Genomic DNA, 18995 nt, shown 5'->3' on the forward strand with positions numbered 1-18995 from the left:
TAAAGTTGGTAAGTGAGAGAGAAGCCTTATTGTTTGAAAAGGTTAGCTTTTTACTTCTTTGCATATTTATGCCCTGTGGCTTCTATGCCCAGCATTTGTCTTGAGGTATCTTTACCACTTGGAAGAATTATGATACTCGGTAAATTTGATATGAGGCACGAATTCTATTTAAGGGTTGTAGTTAGGAAGGAAGAAGAAAAGCTATAGAAGTAGCAGGCGGAAGAAAACATGGGAAGATTGATGATTTCTTTGACATATCTTCTTGTAGAGTAACTTCAGCATGTATAGGTTTTAAACTACTAATTAAATTGTGCACACACATTAACATAATAGGAGTATAGTTACGTAACATAAGCATACCTGTAATTACCAGCCATCTCCAGTGAAACCAAGAAAACCAGTTAGGCACCTTAGGCATTTGTGAAAACTTATTTATGATATGGTGGATATTATCCAACTGATCTTGAACAGTCTGAGAGAAATCAGACAAATTAGAACAACCCATTCCTGGGGACTGTTCACATCCCATATGTTCTTTTAACAGTTTGCATTTCTCCTAATTCTTGTTTGAGTTCCAACAATATAGATCCAGTCAAATTTGTTGTTTTACTGTATGCAAAGGCCAGCATAGATACCTCCTTCTTCATTCCCATGGCAAGTCCAGGAACTGGTGGGACGAGTGCATCTACAGCTGTAGCAGTGCGTGGATCTTTGTTGGGGTTTTTTGAGTATCATCTTCTGGCATGAGTCTTCCCTAGAGTGCTGATGTTGGAAGTTCTTTTTCATATCGTAAATTAGTTCATTTTCGGGGTAGCCCAATTAGGCTTTGATCCTCTGTATAAACACAGACAGACCCTTTGCCTACTCTTTTATATGCCCTTTATACCCTTGTGTAGGACTCATTGGAGGTCTTCACACAGGAACTGCCTTTTTTTTTTTGTATCATTAATCTACACTTACATGATGAATATTATGTTTACTAGGCTCTCCCCTATACCAGGTCCCCCCTATAAATCCCTTTGCAGTCACTGTCCATCAGCATAGCAAATGTTGTAGAATCACTACCTGCCTTCTCTGTGTTGTACAGCCCTCCCCTTTCTCCCACCCACCCATGCATGCTAATCTTAATACCCCCTTCTTCTCCACCCCCTTATCCCTCCCTACCCACGCATCCTCCCAATTCCCTTTCCCTTTGGTACCTGTTAGTCCATTCTTGAGTTCTGTGATTCTGCTGCTGTTTTGTTCCTTCAGTTTTTCCTTTGTTCTTATATTCCACAGATGAGTGAAATCATTTGGTATTTCTCTTTCTCCGCTTGGCTTGTTTCACTGAGCATAATGCCCTCCAGCTCCATCCATGTTGCTGCAAATGGTAGGATTTGCCCTTTTCTTATGGCTGAGTAGTATTCCATTGTGTATATGTACCACATCTTCTTTATCCATTCATCTATCGATGGACATTTAGGTTGCTTCCAATTCTTAGCTATTGTAAATAGTGCTGCGATAAACATAGGGGTGCATTGGTCTTTCTCATACTTGATTGCTGCATTCTTAGGGTAAATTCCTAGGAGTGCAATTCCTGGGTCAAATGGTATGTCTGTTTTGAGCATTTTGATGTACCTCCATTCTGCTTTCCACAATGGTTGAACTAATTTACATTCCCACCAGCAGTGTAGGAGGGTTCCCCTTTCTCCACAGCCTCGCCAACATTTGTTGTTGTTTGTCTTTTGGATGGCAGCCATCCTTACTGGTGTGAGGTGATACCTCATTGTGGTTTTAATTTGCATTTCTCTGATAATTAGCGATGTGGAGCATCTTTTCATGTGTCTGTTGGCCATCTGTATTTCTTTTTTGGAGAACTGTCTGTTCAGTTCCTCTGCCCATTTTTTAATTGGGTTATTTGTTTTTTGTTTGTTGAGGCGTGTGAGCTCTTTATATATTCTGGACATCAAGGCTTTATTGGGTGTGTCATTTTTCAAATATATTCTCCCATACTGTAGGGTTCCTTTTTGTTCTATTGATGGTGTCTTTTGCTGTACAGAAGCTTCTCAGCTTGATATAGTCCCACTTGTTCGTTTTTGCTGTTGTTTTCCTTGCCCGGGGAGATATGTTCAAGAAGAGGTCACTCATGTTTATGTCTAAGAGGTCTTTGCCTATGTTTTCTTCCAAGAGTTTAATGGTTTCATGACTTACATTCAGGTCTTTGATCCATTTTGAGTTTACTTTTGTATATGGGGTTAGACAAAGGTCCGGTTTCATTCTCCTACATGTAGCTGTCCAGTTTTGCCAGCACCATCTGTTGAAGAGACTGTCATTTCGCCATTGTATGTCCATGGCTCCTTTATCAAATATTAATTGACCATATATGTCTGGGTTAATGTCTGGATTGTCTAGTCTGTTCCATTGGTTTGTGGCTCTGTTCTTGTGCCAGTACCAAATTGTCTTGATTACTATGGCTTTATAGTAGAGCTTGAAGTTGGGGAGTGAGATCCCCCCTACTTTATTCTTCTTTATCACGATGGCTTTGGCTATTCAGGGTCTTTGGAGTTTCCATATGAATTTTTGAATTATTTGTTCCAGTTCATTGAAGAATGTTGCTGGTAGTTTCATAGGGATTGCATCAAATCTGTATATTGCTTTGGGCAGGATGGCCATTTTGACGATATTAATTCTTCCTAGCCACGAGCATGGGATGAGTTTCCATCTGTTAGTGTCCCCTTTAATTTCTCTTAAGAGTGACTTGTAGTTTTCAGAGTATAAGTCTTTCACTTCTTTGGTTAGGTTTATTCCTAGGTATTTTATTTTCTTTGATGCAATTGTGAATGGAGTTGTTTTCCTGATTTCTCTTTCTGTTGGTTCATTGTTAGTGTATAGGAAAGCCACTGATTTCTGTGTGTTGATTTTGTATCCTGCAACTTTGCTGTATTCTGATATCAGTTCTAGTAGTTTTGGGGTGGAGTCTTTAGGGTTTTTTATGTACAGTATCATGTCGTCTGCAAATAGTGACAGTTTAATTTCTTCTTTACCAATCTGGATTCCTTGTATTTCTTTGTTTTGTCTAATTGCCGTGGCTGGGACCTCCAGTACTATGTTAAATAACAGTGGGGAGAGTGGGCATCCCTGTCTAGTTCCCGATCTCAGAGGAAATGCTTTCAGCTTCTCGCTGTTAAGTATAATGTTGGCTGTGGGTTTATCATACATGGCCTTTATTATGTTGAGGTACTTGCCCTCTATTCCCATTTTGCTGAGAGTTTTTATCATGAATGGATGTTGAACTTTGTCAACTGCTTTTTCAGCATCTATGGAGATGATCATGTGGTTTTTGTCTTTCTTTTTGTTGATGTGGTGGATGATGTTGATGGACTTTCGAATGTTGTAACGTCCTTGCATCCCTGGGATGAATCCCACTTGGTCATGGTGTATGATCCTTTTGATGTATTTTTGAATTCGGTTTGCTAATATTTTGTTGAGTATTTTTGCATCTGCGTTCATCAGGGATATTGGTCTGTAGTTTTTTTTTTTGGTGGGGTCTTTTCCTGGTTTTGGTATTAGGGTGATGTTAGCTTCATAGAATGAGTTTGGGAGTATTCCCTCCTCCTCTATTTTTTGGAAAACTTTAAGGAGAATGGGTATTATGTCTTCCCTGTATGTCTGATAAAATTCCGAGGTAAATCCATCTGGCCCGGGGGTTTTGTTCTTTGGTAGTTTTTTGATTACCGCTTCAATTTCGTTGCTGGTAATTGGTCTGTTTAGATTTTCTGTTTCTTTCTGGGTCAGTCTTGGAAGGTTGTATTTTTCTAGGAAGTTGTCCATTTCTCCTAGGTTTCCCAGCTTGTTAGCATATAGGTTTTCATAGTATTCTCTAATAATTCTTTGTATTTCTATGGGGTCCGTCGTGATTTTTCCTTTCCCGTTTCTGATTCTGTTGATGTGTGTTGACTCTCTTTTCCTCTTAATAAGTCTGGCTAGAGTCTTATCTATTTTATTTATTTTCTCGAAGAACCAGTCTTGGTTTCATTGATTTTTGCTATTGTTTCATTCTTTTCAATTTTATTTATTTCTTCTCTGATCTTTATTATGTCCCTGCTTCTGCTGACCTTAGGCCTCATTTGTTCTTCTTTTTCCAATTTCAATGATTGTGCCATTAGATCATTCATTTGGGATTGTTCTTCGTTTTTTAAATATGCTTGGATTGCTATATACTTTCCTCTTAAGACTGCTTTTGCTGTGTCCCACAGAAGTTGGGGCTTAGTGTTGTTGTTATTTGTTTCCATATATTGCTTGATCTCCATTTTGATTTGGTCATTGATCCATTGATTATTTAGGAGCGTGTTGTTAAGCCTCCATGTGTTTGTGAGCCTTTTTGCTTTCTTTGTACAATTTATTTCTAGTTTTATGCCTTTGTGGTCTGAAAAGTTGGTTGGTAGGATTTCAATCTTTTGGAATTTACTGAGGTTCTTTTTGTGGCCTAGTATGTGGTCTATTCTGGAGAATGTTCCCTGTGCACTTGAGAAGAATGTATATTCTGTTACTTTTGGATGTAGAGTTCTATAGATGTCTATTAGGTCCATCTGCTCTACTGTGTTGTTCAGTGCTTCCGTGTCCTTACTTATTTTCTGCCCAGTGGACCTATCCTTTGGGGTGAGTGGTATGTTGAAGTCTCCTAGAATGATTGCATTGCAGTCTATTTCCCCCTTTTGTTCTGTTAGTATTTGTTTCACATATGCTGGTGCTCCTGTGTTGGGTGCGTATATATTTAGAATGGTTATATCCTCTTGTTGGACTGAGCCCTTTATCATTATGTAGTGTCCTTCTTTATCTCTTGTTACTTTCTTTATTTTGAAGTCTATTTTGTCTGATATTAGTACTGCAACCCCTGCTTTCTTCTCACTGTTGTTTGCCTGAAATATGTTTTTCCATCCCTTGACTTTTAGTCTGTACATGTCTTTGGGTTTGAGGTGAGTTTCTTGTAAGCAGCATATAGATGGGTCTTGCTTTTTTATCCATTCTATTACTCTGTGTCTTTTGATTGGTGCATTCAGTCCATTAACATTTAGGGTGACTATTGGAAGATATGTACTTATTGCCATTGCAGGCTTTAAATTCGTGGTTACCAAAGGTTCAAGGTTAGCCTCTTTAGTATCTTACTGCCTAACTTAGCTCGCTTATTGAGCTGTTATATACACTGTCTGGAGATTCTTTTCTTCTCTCCCTTCTTATTCCTCCTCCTCGATTCTTCATATGTTGGGTGTTTTGTGCTGTGCTCTTTCTAGGAGTGCTCCCATCTAGAGCAGTCCCTGTAAGATGTCCTGTAGAGGTGGTTTGTGAGAAGCAAATTCCCTCAGCTTTTGTTTGTCTGGGAATTGTTTAATCCCACCATCATATTTGAATGATAGTCGTGCTGGATACAGTATCCTTGGTTCAAGGCCCTTCTGTTTCATTGCATTTAATATATCATGCCATTCTCTTCTGGCCTGTAGGGTTTCTGTCGAGAAGTCTGATGCTAGCCTGATGGGTTTTCCTTTGTAGGTGACCTTTTTCTCTCTAGCTGCCTTTAAAACTCTTTCCTTGTCCTTGATCTTTGCCATTTTAATTATTATGTGTCTTGGTGTTGTCCTCCTTGGATCCTTTCTGTTGGGGGTTCTGTGTATTTCCGTGGTCTGTTTGATTATTTCCTCCCCCAGTTTGGGGAAGTTTTCAGGAATTATTTCTTCCAAGATACTCTCCATCCCTTTTCCTCTCTCTTCTTCTTCTGGTACCCCTATAATACCGATAATGTTCCTTTTGGATTGGTCACACAGTTCTCTTAATATTTTGTTTCATTCCTGTAGATCCTTTTATCTGTCTCTATGTCAGCTTCTATGCGTTCCTGTTCTCTGGTTTCAATTCCATCAATGGCCTCTTGCATCCTATCCATTCTGCTTATAAACCCTTCCAGAGTCTGTTTCATTTCTGCGATCTCCTTTCTGGTATCTGTGATCTCCTTCCGGACTTCATCCCATATCTCTTGCGTATTTCTCTGCATCTCTGTCAGCATGTTTATGATTCTTATTTTGAATTCTTTTTCAGGAAGACTGGTTAGGTCTGTCTCCTTCTCTGGTGTTGTCTCTGTGATCTTTGTCTGCCTGTAGTTTTGCCTTTTCATGGTGATAGGAATAGTTTGCAGAGCTGGGACGAGTGACGGCTGGAAGAACTTCCCTTCTTGTTGCTTTGTGGCCCTCCTGTCCTGGGAGAACAGCGACCTCTAGTGGCTTGTGCTGCGCAGCTGCGCGCAGACAGGGTTTCTGCTTCCTGCCCGGCTGCTATGGAGTTAATCTCCACTGTTGCTGTGGCCGTGGCCTGGCTCAGGCTTCTGCTCCAAAATGGTGGATTCCCGTTGGAGGGGGAGCGGCCTGGAGGCTATTTATCTCCGTAAGGGGCCTCCGAGCTCCCTGCAGCCCAGGGGATTAGGGGGCCCAGAGATCCCCGGATTCTCTACCTCTGGATGAAGTGTCCCGCCCTGCCCCTTTAAGACTTCCAAAAAGCACCCGCCAAAACAAAACGACCACAAAAAAAATAAATAAAATTTAAAATTAAAAAAATAAAAAATGGCCACTCATTTTTCTTTACTCTCCGGCGCCAGCCTCAGGCATCTGCTCACTGGTCTTGCTGCCCTGTTTCCCTAGTATTGGGGTTCCTATCTTTTTAAGACTTCTAAAAAGCGCTCGCCAAAACGCAACAGAAAAAAAAAAAAATGGCCACTTGCTTTTCTTATGTCCTCCGGCGCCTGGCCTCCGGTACCCGCTCACCAGTCTTGCTGCACTGTTTCCCTAGTATCCAGGGCCCCCCGCGCACGCACTGTGTCTGTGCTCTGGTCGGGATGGCTGGGGCGGGTGTTCAGCAGTCCTGGGCTCCTCCCTCCCACTCTGCCTATTCTTCTCCCGGCGGGAGCTGGGGGAAGGGGCGCTTGGGTCCCCCAGGGCCGGGGCTTGTATCTTACCCCCTTTACGAGGCACTGGGTTCTCGCAGGTGTGGATGTGGTCTGGATATTGTCCTGTGTCCTCTGGTCTCTATTCTAGGAAAAGTTGTCTTTGTTATATTTTCATAGATATATGTGGTTTTGGGAGGAGATTTCCGCTGCTCTACTCATGCCGCCATCTTGGCTCCGCCTCCGTAACATTATTTTTAAAACATTCTGATGACCACAAGTACTGTTACCTGACTGGGATTCAATAAGCAACTATTTGTCATCTAGCAAATGGATCAAGTGGAAAGACAGGGTGTAGAACTTGCATGGTAGATTAGGTTGTTCCAAGAAGATTTAGCTTATAGGATAACTTTAGCTGTCTATATGGATGTCAGTGGTGAAGAGTCAAAGCAAGCATTTGTAATCATAGAATATAATATTTAATACCATGTGTTCATAACTGTTAATATTTCATTTCAAAAGACTACTGTGTATTATCTTGTTTTAGCTTTATGTTTACTATGGGTTAGGTATACCAGATATTTTCTACATTTTGCAGATGAGGAAATTTTCAGAGAAACCAACATTTATAAGTTTGTATAAAAGTGTCTCTAGCCACAGAATGATATTGCTGGAGGAGAGTCTTATAGTGCTAGTGAAGCAATGTGCCAATTCATGGCCTAGATTTATACATTTAAAGTGAAAATTGGTTATAGGAATATGCAAAAACATTTTGTCTAACTTGGTTTCTTCTGAAAGTCCAAACATAATTTAAGTAAGTAATATTTTGCATGTACATGGAGATTAGTTTTTTTCATTTAAGGTTAATTTTGGTCAGTGGTTCTTGGCCTATATGTAATCTCCAATTCCTTTCAGAATATAAGAAAAGCTATGATTCCTCTCCTCAGAAGAATTTACTTTCTATTTATGTACAGACAGAATTTTGCGTATAATTTCAGGGAGTTTGCATACCTCCCTATTTCTACCCATTGCCACTTCTAGGAACTCTTGGTCACAGATTCAGAAGTCCCGATTTAGAATCTGCCTAAATGTTAATAGAAGAAGAAAGGGGGGGAAAGTAGGAGAAAGTAAGGAAAGTGCTTGTGATACTGGACTTTATATTTAAGTATTATGTCTGCTAAATTTCTAACATGGCTTTTAGAATTGCTAATGAGATTTTTAATTGAGTTCTTTTCTAATTGCTTTGGTGTCCATGGTCCTTGCATAGAATTTTTCATTTACCAGATGCTTATTTTCCACTATCCTTAAATTAGTATATTTCAGAGTAGAAATTATGTTAATAAGCTCATCTTGAGTAGCTTCATTAATATGTATATGAATGTGTATATACACACACACACACACACACACACACACACTCCCAAATGTATATAAGTGCTTAAAGATTTGATTTTAGAAACATTTGTATATTTATTTATTTATTTTAAAGTAATTTTAAAAGGTGTTCCTTTCAACAGGAGAATCTTATTTATACTGCTAATCCAGAATCTTTTGAAGTAAATACAAAAGATATGGACAGTACACTGAGTAGAGCATCTAGAGCAATTAAAAAGACTTCAAAAAAGGTGAGTTTTAGTGGAATTTTTATGTAATGTATCTCCAAAATGTATTTTTCAGAGTATATTAAAATGATGTTGCATAAACACCAGTGTAAAGATGGTCTATATGTTTTTTGGTTTGAGGAAATGGCCTACAGGAATAATAGCTTTCATTAGTGAATTCTTTAGTACAGAAATTATAACAACCTATTATCCCTTCTATTCTTGTTACAGTGAGACTTCTGTGAGCTGTACTTAAGTAGAAATATACTGATGGTGTTTTAGATAAAGATTGTAGATATGTGTACATTCATCTTAAATATCATCTTAGATATTTTTCATCAAAGGGTACATGACAGGTTTAGGAGACCTGGGATCTATTCCTGACCATAATAAGTATGTTTCAGTATTTTAATGATGAAGATTACTTACCTTATCAGATTTGTTGAGAACTATGTTAAGAATGTTTGTAATAGGGCTTTTTAAAAGAACTAGTATTTCAGTGTTCCAGGAGAGTCCTGCAGCTGTAGTCCACTGCTGGGTCTACAAGTTTTTTTGTTGTTGCTTGCTTTGCCTTTGAGGGGAGGCCTTGTACTTTCTTTAATCATCTTTGTGCCTCCCAGCATATAACATGTATGGTTCAGGATAGATAAAAATGTTTAAATGATGATTCAAATGAACTCTTCCACTTTTTCAGTAAAGAAATTGAAGTTCAAGTGGTTTGAATGAAAGATCCCACAGCTAAATTTTAGCAGAATCAGATAAAAATCCAAGTTTCTTCTCTCCCTGGCTAGGTTTTTCCTCCCATTTTCTTTCTCCCATTGGACTGTGTTGTATTGCTCTATGAGTGTAAGATGGAATAGTCTACAATGTACTACATTTTTCTCTGCCTCGTCAAAGAGATTTTTCTAATTCTGCCATATATTATTTTGTAGAAAAACTTCTTATGTGTACTTGGCTTTGTTTATATGCAGTTCTTATCAGTTATATTAGATTTATCTACGCTTCATCAGTCGTGACTCTTTTTAACTCTAGGTCACACGAGCATTCTCTTTCTCCAAAACTCCAAAAAGAGCTCTTCGAAGGGCTCTTCTGACAGCCCAGAGCTCAGTGGAGGGAAGAAGTCCTCCCAGCAATGACAAGCACAGAATGAGTCGTCTCTCTAGTGCATCATCATTAGCAGTAAGTGACTTTAATGGACCAAATGACTTTTATGGAGTTGATAAGGAAGTTGTTAACTTTTTAAAGAGAAATCATACTATCTTTTTCTTTTATGTATCTCTAAACTTCTAACCTCTTTAATTGGATAAAGGTCACTGAGAAAACTTAATGAACGAGAGACATACTTAACGTGTAGTTTATTTGATATAAAATTTTATTGGGATTGAGATATGTTTGAAAATCGCTAAGAAAAGAAACATTTCAATCTGGCCTATCACTTTATCTAATGTAAATAATGATGGTTCTGTTTATACTGATTGGCTCCTGTAATATAGCAGGGACTGAGTTTTATTCCCTTTACTATTTCTGTGATGAGAGTAGAATATAATCTCTGAAGCTATGAACTTCAAAGGATGCTATGGGTTCTAAGTCCACTTGTACATTTTAAAATGTTAACAGAATAGTCCAAATTGCTAATAATGTCAGAATTATTAGACATTTAATTAATCTTAGGGAATTTTCTAACATTTATTACTGTCACTAAGTTTATGAGTCTGTTCTTTGTAATATTATCATTAATCCAACCTACTAGTAAGGTTAAGAAAAGCAAGGGACTGCCACTACTTAGTTGTATGTCCTTCTGCAAGTTTCATATTCTTTTATCTTTATTTTTGCAGATAAAAAAGTTTAATAGTACTTACCCTGTAGTGTTATTGTAAGGATTAAGTACACATGCACACACACATTTATGATGTGATTATATACTGAGAGGGAGTTTGAATAGTGGTTAATGGTTAAGTGGTTAAGCATGAACTGTGGAACTCACATGTTCAAATCCTGGCTGTGCTATTTATTAGCTGTATGATTTGGCAAGTTATTAAGGATCTGTTTCAATTTCACTATCAGTAAAGTGAATCTAAAGTAGTTTTAAGGATTAAATAAGTTAATAATATATGCAAAGAATTTTGAATAGTACCTGGCACATAGTGAAACTCTAGTATTTAATAAGTGGTTACCTTTTATTATACAGAATTTTTACAGACAAGGTACATAATATCAACAAACTGGTATTTTTAAAAAACTAGTTAAGTAGTTAATACATCTAAGAATTACAGCTTCAATGTATGAATATTTTTATACAGATTTTTTATTATGGTTAACCTTCCTGTGAAAAAGAAGGTATACTTAGTTGATGATATAAATATATGCAAAGAAATTTGATCAATGAAAGATGAGTCAAAATTGACTTATATAGTTAGCATTCATTTATTAAAGTCAGATTATAAACTTTTTGAAGTCTAAAGTACTATCCCTTGTTTATTGCCTACATCTATAATAACTTATAAACATCATTCCTTTTCAAACGGAGGTAATTGGATTTTTTAGAAAATTTTTAGAAAATTTATATTATTTATGGTTTTTTCACTTATGCAGACAATATAAATAAGTACCTAAAATATACGACATTCATGTCCTCATCTCAATTGCTTATTTCTGTTCTAACAGATTGCTCATTCTGTTTCCACAAGCAATATAATGGGATTTACTAAGCATGTTTATGTTCAGCGCTCAAACTCTACAGGTGGGCGCTCTCAAAACTCCTGGTTTCGATCTATACGCCATTCTACCTCACGAGCTAGTTTTTCAGAGGTACTAGAAGGAAATACTGATTTTTCAAATTTCAAAAAGAGTTCTGTCCAAGTCATCTTTGACATTTCTGAAGAATTAGGAGATAATGCCAACCAGTAATGAAAACAAGCTTCGTGAAGTTTAATGTGAGCTTAATAGCTGTTTGAAATTTGTGTTTGTGAAAAAAAAGTATTCTTTCTCCACTGAATCACTTATTAGGTGGGTGGGTTCTTTTGAATTTGCAACTTTATAACTGTTTTGAATTCACAACAACTTAGGCTTAATAGACTTCCTTTGCATATTGGCACACAAAAATACTGTTGCAAGGTAATCTACTCTTAAGCCCAGAAGAATCAGTCCTGTTAGAAATTTTATTTATGAAAATGATCTTTTTAAAGAATAGTAATTGTCATGTAAAGTGGATTTATATTCTAAATCTGATTCTTAATCTTAGACCTCTGGCATTTATATAAAATTTATGATTTTAGTAATATGACAGATCATAAAAGATCCACCTGACAAAAATGTAAACTTTTAACTATCTACTTAAATCATCTCATTGTATGAGTGGTGATACTTTACCAACCTCTTTAAACACTTCATTTACCTTGTTGATGAGAACTTACAGCTAGCTAACCTGTTGTCTCCAAATTTAGTTACAGTTAGCTATTCATATATGTTAAAATAAAACAGGAGCTTTCTTTATAATTCATTTTGATTTTTACCCACTATTGCATTTTTGGTATTCTTGTGCATATTTTTTTGTTACTGTTAAATCTGATGATATATAACTTTGACATCTGAGACACTAAGTTCATACAGTTTAGTAACTTACTCATCTCTATTACCAGAACCACTGCTGTTTTGCTCAGTTTTCATATGGGGCAAGATTTTACATACACATATATATGGATTGCACACATAATACAAAAACTCCTTGGGAGTATCTGACTTAATTTTAGAGAATCATTTCCCATGAAGTAATTTCATTTCTCTTAATTCTGCTTTATGATTAAGTTGAGAAGAAACCACTAGTGTTTTTTTTTTTACCTCAAAAACTTGTTTGCTTATTTATAACTTTTTTAGTAACCCAGAAACACTGGATCATTAATATTTCACAAAGAGGTTAAGTACCACTACTGGCCCTCAGCTGATATCTATTCCAATTGAATTAATATATAGTTAACTAAACTAACCATTTGTTTTTTGTTTCTAGAATATTAAAATAGTTTTACTTATAGTTTCTCCCCACTTCCCCTCCCCAATTTTAAATTCTTTTATTTATTTATAGTGTTTAAAATCATCAGATATCTTTTAACTAATTGTGGTCATTTGTAAATTATAATAATGATATACATGAAGCTAAACTGTATAATTTTTTAAAATAAAAATTTTAAACATGAAATACTTGTCTTATCTTAACAGGGTATCCCATCTCCGTCCCTCATCAGCCTTCCTTCCTTCTTTGAAAGGAGAAGTCATACGTTAAGTAGATCTACAACTCATCTGATATGAAGCTCTAACAAAATCTTAATTTATAGAAATTTATAAGCACCTCATACTAAAAGAAGCTGACTTAAATGGTACTTGTCACTAGCACTTGGTCAAGCCTGGAAAGAAGATAGGTAACACTAAACTATGCCATTTGATTTTCTTCTGGGAAGGGTAAGGTTAACATCTTATGTTTTCAAGTTATTCATGTAGAAAAATATTGATTTTGATGAAATTTTTTTCTTTGCTTGAACCCTTCATTTGTAGGCCAATAATTTAAGTTTCCATGATTCCAGCAAATATGCAACATGATACAGTAAATAAGTTTTATTAGTGGATGCCAAACACTGCTGTGAAAATCTTTGTATATTGTCCATTAATGAATTTTTGGAAACACTTATTTGTGTGTCTCAATTTGTGCAGATATTAAGTGATATCATAGTACTTACCGGACAAAAACTTGCACTGATTTCTGATTAAGTAATGGGGTCTTGTTTCACATGTGCTGTTTGAAGTAGTTGTTTAACTGCTCCTTTTGCTGTTTATTTTATTCTCAAACGTTTTAAAGACCTAGCGTGTGGATGTAAAAAGATTGCCCTTATTAACAAGAATAAAAGTTAAAAGAAAATGTCACAAAATACTTTTGCAAATTGAGATAAGGACAAAAACATTAAAAAATACATGTATATTTTGCATGAACATGATATTGGTAAATACTTGTAGCTATTTCAAAGACAGTTTATTTATGGTATTTTAGCCACTAGCAAATCTTGGTTTAGTTTGTTAGTGTATGAATTTCATTTTGAAGGATAAGACAATAGGGAAATTGTTGTAAAGATTGTTTATACTCTTTATGAAATAATTCTAAAGTTGGTATCAGTTTTACTAATCTGCTGTAAAATACATTGATATGTGTATGGTCAACTTTTTATTGTGGTCTCAAAATTAAATGTAAATTTGAAATACATTTGTCTGCTGTTGTGAAATATTTTTCAAACCTTGATATTTCCTTTCACAATAATTTTTTCTTCATAGTAGTACAAAATAGTCAAGTTCTTATAAGTTAAATGTATTTTATTTCCTACCTGTTTAGGGAGTACTGCAAATGTTTAACAATTTTCAGTTATCCACTTTAACATTTCAACTGACAGTGCAGATTTTTTCTGTGCCACATATATGCTACTTTTGAATAGTAAATGACCTCTTATTGATATATTTTAAAAGCAGTTTTAAACACTTTGTAAATAAACACTTAAAACCTGAGTATAATGTTTCATGTTTTAAGCAATTTCTTCAGACAAATTTTCATAGGCTAGTATGAATGCCTTCCAGAACATCTGCTCTGTTGTGTATTTGTGTACAATATTGTGTATTTATTTATTTATTTACAATATTTATTTGCTTATTCCTCAACACAGCACCATAATGAAGCCAAAATTGAGAATGGTTTCCCAGATAGCTCCCATATTCCTTCTTCCATTAATAATTTTGGGCAGTATGTATATTGGTTTCTTTGTAGGATAGGAATTTTTAATTTGTAATCTACTTTGCAGAATGGAGGTAGTGAACCCTGTGATAGTTTATATAAAATTTTATTTATGTGCATACACGCATTTTTCTGGCAAAAAATATGCAGTCTTTATCATCTTATTGGGCATGAAGCTATAATTCCTTCCAAAAGTGTGGGTTTTCCAGGAAGAAGCAATGACGTAAAGCATAAATTGGAAATGTATTGGATGTGCACTGGTAATATATAGTAGTTAACTAATTTTAATTAACTTCAAAGGGAATGCTTCTAGTTTTTATCATTAACTATACCTGCTCTAGTTTCTAATATTTTTAGTATAACCCAATTATCAACTGAAGATAGTTTGCATGTATTCTTCATCTGTTAAGATGGTTTCTGTGTATAAATATTAAATATAAACCTTTATTGAGAAAATTTTTTATTAATCATTAATCTGGTGGATTATATTAAAACATTTTCTAATGTTAACCCACTCTCTGTATTTGTGGGTAAATTATACTTAGTCATGATGTATTGAATATAGAGCCATAAAAAAATAATCACATATGAAAGAAACATAAGAAAATGTTTAACTCCATAGCTAATTTGAAAATCTGGAGAACTAGGCAAAGAATAGCCAAAGTTTGCCCAAGAAAAGAAAGATTTCTAAAGGCCCAATAAATAGCACAACTTAGAAAGTTAAGTAAATGTATACTCGTTAAAAAGATGTGAATTCCAAATGACTTTAAAGCTGAGTTCCAACATTTAAAGACTTTTTAATGTATTCTAATAGTCATACTCTGCAGACTTAAAAAAGACTGGCAGCTATCCAGTTCATTTCATGAAGTTGACATAAGTTTTATACCAACATTTTAAAAGGATAATGTTAAAAAGAAAAGTACTTGTTAATTTCAATTAAGAATATAGAAGCACACATTCTAAGTAAAATATTAACAATTGTCTGGAAGTGCAATTAAGAAAGAAAATATAGCCTAGCCAAATATAGGACCATTAGATTGACTAATAAACATAGTGGTATGAATTTACATAATGGTCATGGTAAATGGTACACAGTTTTCTTGTCTGAAGGAAGAGAGAATCAGTCATGTGTCATACAGCATGACTACAGGATGACAGTGCATTACACGTCTGGATATATTCTCATACTTAAGCCTTGTTAGACTAAAATAGTTTGATTCAAGTGTATTCCTCAACTCAGCACCATGATGAAGCCAAAATTGAGAACAGTGTCTCAGATAGCTCCAATATTAATGCTAAAGATAAAGAGCCTTTTGAACTGCTTTAGGGCTTTCACTTAAATCAAATAGTGTTCTTCCAAAAATGTAAGGGTGATTCAGTATTTGGAATATTGATAGGACTTACATCAGTTTATAGGAGAAAAGGCATATTATTTATCAGTAGAAGCCAGGTAATTTAATAAAACAGCCACTGTTCTTTTTTTTTTTTTAATTTTATTTTGGTATCATTAATCTACAATTAAATGAAGGACATTATGTTTACTAGGCTCTCCCCTTCACCAAGTCCCCCCCCACGTCCCTGTTCACAGTCACTGTCCATCAACATAGTAAGGTGCTGTAAAATCACTACTTGTCTTCTCTGTGTTGCACAGCCCTCCCCGTGCCCCCCCCGCACTATACATGCTAATCGTAATGCCCCCTTTTTTTCCCACCCTTCTCCCTCCCTTCCCACCCGTCCTCCCCAGTCCCTTTCCCTTTAGTAACTATTAGTCCATTCTTGGGTTCTGTGCTTCTGCTGCTGTTTTGTTCCTTCAGTTTTCTTTTGTTCTTAAACTCCACATATGAGTGAAATCATTTGGTACTTGTCTTTCTCCACCTGGCTTATTTCACTGAGCATAATACACTCTACCTCCATCCATGTTGTTGTGCATGGTAGGATTTGTTTTTTTCTTATGGCTGAGTAATATTCCATTGTGTATATGTACCACATCTTCTTTATCCATTCATATACTGATGGACATTTAGGTTGCTTCCATATCTTGGCTACTGTAAATAGTGCAGTGATAAACATAGGGGTGCATCTGTCTTTTTCAAACTGGAGTGCTGCATTCTTGGGGTAAATTCCTAGAAGTGGAATTCCTGGGTCAAATGGTATTTCTGTTTTGACCATTTTGAGGAACCTCCATACTGCTTCCCACAATGGTTGAACTAATTTACATTCCCACCAGCAGTGAAGGAGGGTTCCCCTTTCTCCACAACCTCGCCAACATTTGTTGTTGTTTGTCTTTTGGATGGTAGCCATCCTTACTGGTGTGAGATGATATCTCATGGTGCTTTTAATTTGCATTTCTCTGATGACAAGCAATGTGGAGCATCTTTTCATGTGTCTGTTGGCCATCTGAATTTCTTCTTTAGAGAACTGTCTATTCAGCTCCTCTGCCCATTTTTTAATTGGTTTATTTGCTTTTTTGTTTCTTGAGGCGTGTGAGCTCTTTATATATTTTGGATGTCAACCCTTTATCGGATCTGTCATTTACGAATATATTCTCCCATACTGTAGGATACCTTTTTGTCCTACTGATGGTGTCCTTTGCTGTACAGAAGTTTTCAGCTTGATATAGTCCCATTTGTTCATTTTTGCGTTTGTTTCCCTTGCCCGGGGAGATATGTTCAAGAAGAGGTCACGCATGTTTATGTCTAAGAGATTTTTGACTATGTTTTTTTGTAAGTTTTTTTTTGTTGTTGTTGTTGCTGGGTGAGTGAGACTATATGCAAGCCCTCTGAAAGGGGAATCTCGGTTTTCTTTTTTTTTTTTTTGGAGATAATTATTTTTTATTGAAGGGTAGTTGACACACAGTATTACATTAGTTTCAGGTGTACAACACAGTGATTCAACATTTATATACATGATAATTCTAGGTACCAGCTATCACCATACCAAGTTGTTACAATATTTTGACTGTATTCCTTATGCTATACATTATATCCCGGTTACTTATTTATTTTACAATTGGAAGTGTGTACTTTGTTTTTTTTTTTTTTTTTTTGTGAGGGCATCTCTCATATTTATTGATCAAATGGTTGTTTTCAACAATAAAATTCTGTATAGGCGAGTTAATGCTCAATGCACAATCATCAATCCACCCCAAGCCTAATTTTCATCAGTCTCCAATCTTCTGAAGCATAACGAACAAGTTCTTACATGGAGAACAAATTCTTACATAGTGAATAAGTTACATGGTGAACAGTACAAGGGCAGTCATCACAGAAACTTTCGGTTTTGCTCATGCATTATGAACTATAAACAGTTCAAATATGAATACTCATTTGATTTTTATACTTGATTTATATGTGGATACCACATTTCTCTCTTTATTATTATTATTTTTAATAAAATGCTGAAGTGGTAGGTAGATACAAGATAAAGGTAGAAAACATAGTTCAGTGTTGTAAGAGAGCAAAAGTAGATGATCAAGTGTGTGCCTGTAGACTATGTGTTAATCCAAGCTAGACAAGGGCAATAAAACATCCACGTATGCAGAAGATTTCTCTCAGAACGGGGGGTGAGTTCTAAGCCTCACCTCTGTTGATCCCCAATTTCTCACCTGATGGCCCCCCTGCGACTGTGCCTGTCTTAGGTTGTTCCTCCCTTGAGGAATCTTACCCGTCTCTGGCTAACCAGTCATCTTCCGGGGCCATACAGGGAAATGTGAAGTTGGTAAGTGAGAGAGAAGCCTTATTGTTTGAAAAAGTTAGCTTTTTACTTCTTTGCATATTTATGCCCTGTGGCTTCTATGCCCAGCATTTGTCTTGAGGTATCTTTACCACTTGGAAGAATTATGATACTCGGTAAATTTGATATGAGGCACGAATTCTATTTAAGGGTTGTAGTTAGGAAGGAAGAAGAAAAGCTATAGAAGTAGCAGGCGGAAGAAAACATGGGAAGATTGATGATTTCTTTGACATATCTTCTTGTAGAGTAACTTCAGCATGTATAGGTTTTAAACTACTAATTAAATTGCGCACACACATTAACATAATAGGAGTATAGTTACGTAACATAAGCATACCTGTAATTACCAGCCATCTCCAGTGAAACCAAGAAAAGGAGTTAAGCACCTTAGGCATTTGTGAAAACTTATCTATGATATGCTGGATATTGTCCAACTGAACTTGAACAGTCTGAGAGAAATTGTAAGATTTTGGAGTGCTACAATTTACACTTATCCTAATTCTTGGTTGGGTTCCAACAGTATAGATCCAGTCAAATTTGTTGTTTTACTGTATGCACAGGCCAGCTTAGATATCTCCTTCTTCATTCCCATGGCAAGTCCAGGAACTGGTGGGATGGGTGCATCTACACCTGTAGCAGTGCGTGGATCTTTGTTGGGGTATTTTGATGGTCATCTTCTGGCATGAGTCTTCCAGAGAGTGCTGATGTTGGAAGTTCTTTTTCATATCATATCTTAGTTGATTTTCGGGGTAGCCAAATTAGGCTTTGATCCTCTGTATAAACACAAACTTTTTTTCTAAGTTTTATGGTTTCATGACTTACATTCAAGTCTTTGATCCATTTCGAATTTACTTTTGTGTATGGGGTTAGACAGTGATCCAGTTTCATTCTCTTACATGTAGCTGTCCACTTTTGCCAACACCATCTGTTAAAGAGACTGTCATTTCCCCACTGTATGTCCATGGCCCCTTTATCGAATATTAGTTGACCATAT

At 36.0% G+C, this 18995-nt stretch overlaps 1 protein-coding gene across 4 annotated transcripts in view; it reads left to right on the forward strand.

The window, feature by feature from the left end:
* ECT2 (epithelial cell transforming 2) overlaps positions 1 to 14367 on the forward strand; it is a 62848-nt gene extending 48481 nt beyond the window's left edge. For 3 of the 4 annotated variants that reach the window (XM_036930916.2, XM_036930918.2, XM_036930921.2), the window contains 3 exons: positions 8422 to 8529; positions 9538 to 9684; positions 12718 to 14366. In XM_036930916.2, the coding sequence (XP_036786811.2) occupies positions 8422 to 8529; positions 9538 to 9684; positions 12718 to 12807 (345 nt within the window). In that variant the 3' untranslated portion in view covers positions 12808 to 14366. Of the gene's footprint in view, positions 1 to 8421; positions 8530 to 9537; positions 9685 to 12717 lie in introns of all 4 variants that reach the window. The other variant, XM_036930917.2, reaches the window with a different exon arrangement.
* The last annotated feature ends 4628 nt before the right edge of the window (positions 14368 to 18995 follow it).

The sequence above is a fragment of the Manis pentadactyla genome, chromosome 1 (assembly GCF_030020395.1).
Source record: "Manis pentadactyla isolate mManPen7 chromosome 1, mManPen7.hap1, whole genome shotgun sequence".
NCBI lineage: Eukaryota > Metazoa > Chordata > Mammalia > Pholidota > Manidae > Manis > Manis pentadactyla.